This window comes from Colius striatus, chromosome 10, assembly GCF_028858725.1.
Source record: "Colius striatus isolate bColStr4 chromosome 10, bColStr4.1.hap1, whole genome shotgun sequence".
Lineage (NCBI taxonomy): Eukaryota > Metazoa > Chordata > Aves > Coliiformes > Coliidae > Colius > Colius striatus.
This window is the reverse complement of record NC_084768.1, coordinates 9412773-9420775: the sequence shown is the minus strand read 5'-3', so window position 1 is coordinate 9420775 and position 8003 is coordinate 9412773. Positions and strand designations below refer to the sequence as shown.

General features: G+C 52.2%; 1 protein-coding gene across 1 annotated transcript; it reads right to left on the bottom strand.

Moving 5' to 3' along the window:
* Positions 1-750: 750 nt before the first annotated feature.
* HSD17B7 (hydroxysteroid 17-beta dehydrogenase 7) lies at positions 751-7704 on the bottom strand. Its single transcript, XM_062003820.1, has 9 exons — positions 7608-7704; positions 7271-7474; positions 7093-7185; positions 6090-6204; positions 5073-5267; positions 3830-3934; positions 2783-2839; positions 2103-2201; positions 751-1732 (listed from the first exon to the last, which is right to left on the bottom strand). Exons 1-9 carry the CDS (start codon positions 7640-7642, stop codon positions 1637-1639), a joined length of 999 nt encoding a protein of 332 aa, XP_061859804.1. The 5' UTR covers positions 7643-7704; the 3' UTR covers positions 751-1636.
* Positions 7705-8003: the final 299 nt, after the last annotated feature.

Sequence of the window (8003 nt, the reverse complement as noted above, 5' to 3'; positions counted from 1 at the left end):
AGCTTCTCCTGTTCCAACATCAGAGCAAAACAGAGTACAGGACATCCCCATCCACACCAGCACTGTGACCTCAGGTATTCACACAAGGGCTGAGCTGAGAGGTGCTGCTCAGACCAAACTCCAGACTGAGCTATTTCTGCTGCAGATAACACTATGGTAGGGGTACTCCTCTGCTTTGCAGAGCTATTCAAAACCAATGGAGGGGGGAAAAGAAAACAAGATGATTTAAATCTGTATCTCTACAAGCCACCCCAATGAAGAGACTTTGCAAAGCCTGTGTAGCACAGCCCCAGCACCGCCCAGGACAGGGCTGGGCAGCACAGCCCCCCTCCTCACCCTCACCTGCCTCCTGCCAGGCTCCAAAGAAGCACCTGGGCACACCATAATGCTCCTTTACCAGGAAGCATAAGCTCAGTCATTATGTGACACATCAGGGTGAGCAAGCAGCAAACAGCCATGTCTCCCAACTGCCTCAGCCGGGAAACAGCCTCAGACACCCCACAGGGGCTCAACACACAAACCACACAGAAATCCTCACAAGTTACTCATGTCTTTCATTAGCTAGAAGACACAAAAGACGTAATCCCAAAGAGGTGCTTCACAGCTCTCCTGTGGCAAGAGAGGAGAGACCCCACATGTCACAGGCATTCACAGGCTTATTGTGCAAGGCAACAAACCAACAGCCCTTCCAGCCTTCTGAGGCAAAAGCAGCCAGCTCTTGGAGCACAAACACCACTGCAGCAAAGACAGTTTAGTTCCATCATTTATTCAGTGCAGCATTTGAAGTACACCAGGTACCCAGTGAAGTTCCCCAGACAGACAATAGAAAGAATAATTGGTACAGTGGATTTCTGTAAAAAGAGTTAAATAGATAAAATAACACAGTAGCATTTCACTCTTGCTACAAATGGAGCAGACTGGCCCCGAGCCCAGGGTAACATCCACAGCTTCAGTCCCTTCAGCCAGCTGCAACTCCAGCATACACGGCCCCATACCCAGGGGCCATCAAGGCATCTGTCCCCACAGCTGAGGCAAGGGCTGTGCTTCTCAGGCCACAGCTTCAGCAGCTTGGCTTCTGACACTGTGCAGAGCCTGACTGCCAGTAAGGTTCCATCTTGTTGAGCACGGCTGGAGAGCTGGCCCCAGCTTCGGTGTACAAATGAGGAGCAGCTTTTCTGAAGATGGGCCTTCAGGTACTTCAGGACCAGCCACAGGTTAACACATTCAAGCCATCTAGAAAGACTGGTAGAGCCAAGGCACAGGGCAGCACCCTGACTGTTGCCCTTCATGCACTAAGCCAGATTTAAACCACATGTTTTGAGGCTGTTCCCGAACTGTGCACAGATCAGCCATGCTTTCACAAGACTTTGCTTTGCAACTGTGGGAAGACAGTCTCCACCTACTGCAGGTCTCCATTTGTATTCCAGAAAGAAAGAAAAAAGTCCTATCTCAAAAAGAGTAAGTATTTCTTTTCAGTTTCCACATTTCCCATTTCAGGAAGTGCTGCCCTTCTGGTGAGAGGGAAGAGAGGGTCTGAAGCCATGTACCTGCAGAGCAGCAGGCACCATGAGTAGCACCAGAATGAAGAAAGCCCATGTTACTGATACGAGACTTATCCCTCTGAGACCCAATTCTCTTAATCCAGGAGATCATTGTATTTCTCTAGAGTCTGCTTCTCCAGCTCCAGCAGCTTTTCGTAAAATTTCTCAGCAGTCTCTTCATCCACATCCATCTGGAAGACAAGAAGAACAGTACTGTGAGACCATCATCAGCACAGATGCCTGAGGGCAGCTCTGGCAAGGAGCATCTTCAGAGCTCCTGCATTCACAGAGAGGCACCCAAAGGCATCTGTGACCAGGGCACAAGCCAGCACATATTTTGGGGAAGCATCATTACACACTCAACCAGTTCTAATCCCCAGAGCCAGGAATTACTGTAGGAAACCTCAGTTAACTCCACATCCCCCCTTGCCACTCTGCATTCAAAGCACACCTTATTTCCTCTCCAGCCACAGAGCACCCTTAGCACCAACCCTTCCATGCAAGGCAGCCAGCAGAGCCCTGGTCCAGTCCCCTGCAGCAGGAGGCTGCTGCTTCACTTACCTTCCTGGCCTCCACATAGCTCTTCCCCAGCCCAGAAGTACAGCTGTGGTATTTGACAAGGGAATCCAGGTATTCTGGCTTCTGTTTGAAAAGCCACACCTAGAACAGCACAAACACACAAGTCCAGAGCATACTGTCCCAAGACGAGCCTGCAGTCAAGCTCCCAACTGCCAATGGACACAGGAGAACACACCATGGGTGCTTTCACCAAGCTGGAGAAGACTTGATACATAAAGAAGGAGTTCTGGGCTGGCTCCATTCAGCTGTGACCTACCTGAGTCAACAGTAAATCACGTTTATGACCCAGTGCTAAGCCACCACAGCAGTTCAGAACAATAGTCAGGAAGTTTAGCCATGTGCAGACACACTGTGCCCTGCATTGCCCACTTCTGGCCCTGTGCCTGCCTGCCTGTCAAGCAGCATTCTCCCCAAAATGGAAGGAATAGGGGTTTTTCCCAAATCATTTATTTTATGGGTACCTGATGAAGGTCACAAAGCATCACCTGTCAGCTCAGCCCTGCTCACAGCTGGCCCCCAGCCCTCACTGCTGCTTGCTATTGAGAGGTGAACTACAGCACCCACCCACCAGCCTTGCTGAGAGGCTCTTTGTTCAAGCCAGAAGATCCTGGAAGAGCTACACAGGAGGAAAGAATATTGAAACCACATTGTGAGGTACTTACATGAGCTTCTGCTCCATTGTAGGGGGTCAGAGTGTAAGTTTTGGCAAAGAAACGGATCTGAGGGAGAAAAAAAAATAAGAGTATAGGACATAATCTATATCACAGTCCAGGGTTTCTTTGGCAAGCCCTCTGCAGCCCAGGCACATCAAGTGCTTCTCAAAGTTGACCACATGGAACACTACAGACTTAGGACTATAGCATGCCTTTATCACCTCTAGCCATTTTATGGAGCCACCTCCCAGAGCAACAAGCCTTGCTCTGTGCTCCCACACCATGCTCATCCCCAAAGCAAGAGGCCATACACACGTGTGCCTTGGGAGAATATCCTGAATGGTCTCAGGAGCACACAGGGCAGGAGGCAGAGAGCGATCTGCAATGCTGCCAGTGTTGAGGACAACTGAGAAGGCATTGGCCTCTCTGCTGTCAGGAGAAATGTGATCTGTGAGGAGTCACTGCTGCCAGCTGGGGCAGCTGAAGCAGAAAGGCCAATCCTGCAGCAAGAGCATCAAGGCTCAGAGCAGGGACAGGACTGTAGCGAACCTGAAAAGCTGAAGCTAAGAGGAAGAAAGGCAAGGAAAGTTTTTGGGCAGCAAAGGAAGAGGGCAGGAGACTTCACCTTCCAGAAGGATGGAAAGAAGAATAGTGAAAAATACAGTCTGTTACAGAAACAGAGAGCATTTCAAAGCACAGAGGCCAAGTTTTGTCCCAAGCACTGCTGCCACCAGTGACAGGGTTCAGAAGCCCACAGAAAGCTGTCAAACCTTCCAAGGGGAGGCTTGACAAATGCTGCTATGGCTGAAGGGCTGAACCCTGGTTCTAGGTACTGTGCTGTCCAGCACCAAGTCTCTGCACTCAGCTGGGAAATCGTGGCCCCAGGGTGCCAAAGGGAAGGTTTGCAGAGGGGCCAACCTGCCCAGTCCAACAGAAGGAAGAGCTATATAGCAGCACAGGGAGCAAGGAGCCAGAAGCACACTGGACATCACTTGCAATGAAGGGTATCTCAAGCAGGCCTACCTCAACCCAAAAGCAGCCAGGACATCCACTTACCAACCACATGATGGGCATCAGCAGCTTCCACAGAAAAACTGGCAAAATTCTGTAGGTCATGTTAGACATAACCAGACCAGGACAAACAACACTGGAATACAGACCCTGCAGAGAAGAAACTGAGTCAGTGTGCATACACACAATGGTCAGTTTTAGAGTGGACCCTAATCCTTCCCCCCTAGTACTTCCCAGCAAGAAAATGAAGGCAAGTAGAGATACCAGTGAATAGCACATACTCTCCTCTCATAGTTACCGGAGCCATAGAGTGATTAGGTGTAGTTATTTCTGAGGGTTCAGCTGGAGATGTTCAGGTTAAATCTGTGCCCCCTACAAGCCTGTGAGGCAGAAGGCACAGCCTCCCAACACATCACAACCTCACGTTGCAGTCTCCAAGCAGCTCAGCAGCCAAGAGCAGTCATCCCACAAATTACAGCTTGCTGAAACCAAAGGCTACCTCACCTTTAAGATTTCAGCCTTCTAGGACTAAACCATTTCCTCTTGAAGTATTTCAAAACAGTGCAATAACTATCACTGGATGAGGCCCGCAGCTTGCCAACAAGAGGGTTGTTAAGACACTGGCACAGGCTGCCCAGGGAGCTGGCAGTCGCCACCCCTGGAGATATTTAGAAGACACATAGCTGAAATGCTGAGGGCCATGGTTTAGTGATGGGCTTGGCAGTGGGAGGTGAGGGGTTGGACTTGATTAGCTTAAAGGTTATTTCCAACCAAAACCATCCTATGATTCTATGATAAAATCCAGCAATGCCCCGTAACAGGGAAGGCAGGTTGCTCATATCTCAGTGTAACAAACTTGAATAGCAGCACAAAGCCCTCAGGAGAGGCAGCAGAGCCTGCACCTCAAGTATCTACCCTCACAGCTGCCAGAGCAGTCCTATTCCAATAGGCAGGTATGCCTGAAAAGAGCAGCATCAACTTGTTCTTTAAGACCAGTTCTTTAGTTTAAAGAGACAGCTAGAGCTTGGCAAGGTGGGGACTGTTCCTAAAGTCTTCTGCTTTCAGAAGTCCTTCTGACAAGAAACCCAGGTACACTCTCTCCAGCAGATTCTCTACCACCCACACAGTTCAGCCTCAGTCATGAGGTTTAGTTCTTACACGTGCCTTAAGAGAGGAATCAGAAGGCCAGGAACAAATGCAACTGTGTAACAAAACAACTGTGTAATGACAACATTATAAACAGCAGCAGCTCATTAGGCTCCTTCAGCAACGCAAAGCCCATCATCACCTGCTTATTAAATTTCCTGTTCAGAATCACGCTGGTCAGGTCAGTAGCATATTTGGAGGAACTGTATGATTCCTGCCCCTTGGCATGCTGATAGTCAGACAGGCTGAAGGCAGACTCCCTGGCATTGCTGGAAGAGGTCCAGATGAGGCGCGAGGGCTTCTCGTTACCGCAGAGCAGCGACTCCAGCTGACGGACCTGCACAACAATTGTCACCTTGTTTAACACACTGGGGTTCTTTAAGTCTTGCACTATAGCTTTGCAGTTCTTAAAAGCCATGAGTTGATCCCAGCTCCCCTAGTCTTGGCCAGTCTTCACTAGAAGCAGCTGCTGCTCAGGTATAACCTCAACCCAAGGTCCACCAGGAGCGTTTACAAGCAACCACCATTCTCTTACTGAGGTGCTGGAGTCTTGGTACTCCTCTTGGACAGAGAGAACCAGGTACAGTTTAGCTCTAGCCACTGACTAACTAGAGGAACTCGGAGGTTATATTAACCCTTGTGACAATGACTACCACCATTTATAGCTACTTTAACAAAGCCCAAGACCTTTGCCCTATCATGCAACACTTGTAAGTACCTAAAGGGTGGGTGTCAGGAGAATGGGGCAACAGCTTTTTTGTAGTGTCCAGTGACAGGACAAGGGGTAATGGACAGAAGCTGCAACACAGAAAGTTCCACTTAAACACAAGGGAAAACTTGTTCAGTGTTGGGGTGAGGGAGCCCTGGCACAGGCTGTCCAGGGAGGATGTGGAGGCTCCTTCTCTGGAGGTTTCCAAACTCTCCTGGACATGTTCCTGTGCCCTCTGAGCGAGGGAAACCAGCTTTACCGGGGAGTTGGGCTGGATGAGCTATGGAGGTCCCTTCCAACCCCCAGCACTCTGTGACTCTATCTGTCAGGATGCAGCCTGGATCAACACCCAAACCTGTAAGGCAGAACTGGTTCATACATACCCCCTGTGCCCATCCCTGCCCACATCAACTACCCAATCCAGGGCTCGATCTTCAGACGCAGCCTCACCAGGATAAAGTGTCCAAAGAGGTTGGTAGCAAACACCTCCTGAAATCCATCTCCGTTCAGCCTGTCCGTCTGGGTCATTATGCCTTCTGCAGTGGTCAGCATGTGAAGCACTTTCCTGGAAGCCAATGACAGGGCTTAGAGAGGAAGACTGCCAGGAGACAGCTACTGGTCCCCTGCTTTAGTCATTCAGAAGCATCTCACAGGCTCCACACAGACTTTATAGTTTCACCTTCATGTGCTCTATTAATCCATGAGAAAAATGGCTGGAAAAAGTTTAGAGTATCCTATCCCCTTCATTTACAAATATTTCAGCACTGACTAGGCTAGACTTGATCCTTCCTTCAATTCACCACAGCCAAATGCCATCTAAAAATCTGGATGTGAAATAGAGGAGCAAGACAACAAAATCAAGCTCTAGCGCTGGAACTGAGCCCTAGGGCCATGTCTAGCTGAAATAAGTCAGCCAGTCTAGTTCAACATCCCAACAAGTCTACTATAGACTTGACACACATCACTTTGCTCCCCAGCTCAGCTTCCCCACATCACTTATAGAACAGGGATGTTGATCCTCATGACACTTGGGGAATAAGTATCAATTAGTAGCTCCACAGCTCAGAACAACTATAGAAACCTGCAGTGGAACCAAAACAACAGTAAGGACAGCCAATAAGAGCAACTTTCACCTCCCCAGCAACACACCAGCATTTTTCACTTGGTGCCTAGTGCCAGGAACTGCTGGATTTAGGTAAACTCCTGTTCTCTCCCTGCACACAGTGGGCCCCATACCAGGCACCAGAAGCAGCACTGGGTGCTCTGGAACACAGCTGCCAAGCCCCCGCCACACAAGGCCATCCATCCCATGAGGATGTGCTCTGTGTCACACTGGAGAAAGGAGGCAGGGTCTTCATCCTCAGACCCAAGGGCATGCCCTAGCCACAATGCAGCTGCCAGCATCGCAAACAGCCCAAGTCGGGGACCAGACCCCATCCCCTACATCTCCTACCCGGTGAGGAGACCGTGCCAGAGAGCCTTGAAGTTCACATGTGGGTTGGGCATGATCCCAGCATTGAGGTAGATGAAGTCCAGGCGCTGAAACCTGTGTAGGGAAGCACACAGAGGTGAGGGGGCGACAGCGGAGGTCTGGTGGGGGTTTGATGGGGTAGAGGACGGAGATCCGATACCTGTGGCGGAGCTCCTGGGCGACACGCAGGACGGAAAGCAGGTTCCCCAGGTCCACTTCCACCGTAGAGACCTGAGCGGCGGGGTGAGCTTCCAGGAGGAGGTCTCGCGTGGCCTCGCTCTTCTGGGCGTTACGGCAGGCGATACACAGATGGATGCGGCCATCCTCCTCCAGCAGCCGCTGGCACAGCGCCAGCCCCACGCCGCTGCAACGGTAGCGTGTCAGACAGCACCGCCGCGGGGGCTGGGGCGAGCCTCGGCGGGACGGGACAAGCCCGGCTCCTCCCGGCTCGCCGCAGCCCCGCTCCGTTATCGTTCCCCGGCGGCCCCGGCACTCACCCGCTGGCGCCGGTCACCAACACGACTCGCTCCATCCCGCACGGCCACTGCGGCCCCGCCGCCCCCCGCGCCGCTATGAGCGCGGCCCGCGCGTGACGCCCCGCCGCGCCCGCCAATCGCCGCGCGCCCGGGGGGCGGCGCCCGCGCGGCCGGTGGCGTGACCGTGGGACGAGCGGAGGGGGCGGGGCCGCTGGGGACACGCCCCTCACGGCGCGCACGTGGTACGCAGGCCACGCCTCCCGCCCGCAGGCCACGCCCACAAACAGTGCGGGCCCCAGGCCACGCCCTCGCCCACAGGCCACGCCCTCACCCACAGGCCACGCCCTCACCCACAGGCCACGCCCTCACCCACAGGCCACGCCCTCACCCACAGGCCACGCCCTCGCCCACAGGCCA

Excerpts from the sequence above, each read along its gene's own strand:
- HSD17B7 (XM_062003820.1), bottom strand. The coding sequence starts at position 7,642 with ATGGAGCGAGTCGTGTTGGTGACCGGCGCCAGCGG. Across the intron at positions 5,268-6,089 it reads TCTTTGGACACTTTATCCTG|GTCCGTCAGCTGGAGTCGCT; the intron begins GTGAGGCTGCGT and ends ATTGTTGTGCAG. Across the intron at positions 1,733-2,102 it reads GCTATGTGGAGGCCAGGAAG|ATGGATGTGGATGAAGAGAC; the intron begins GTAAGTGAAGCA and ends CTTGTCTTCCAG.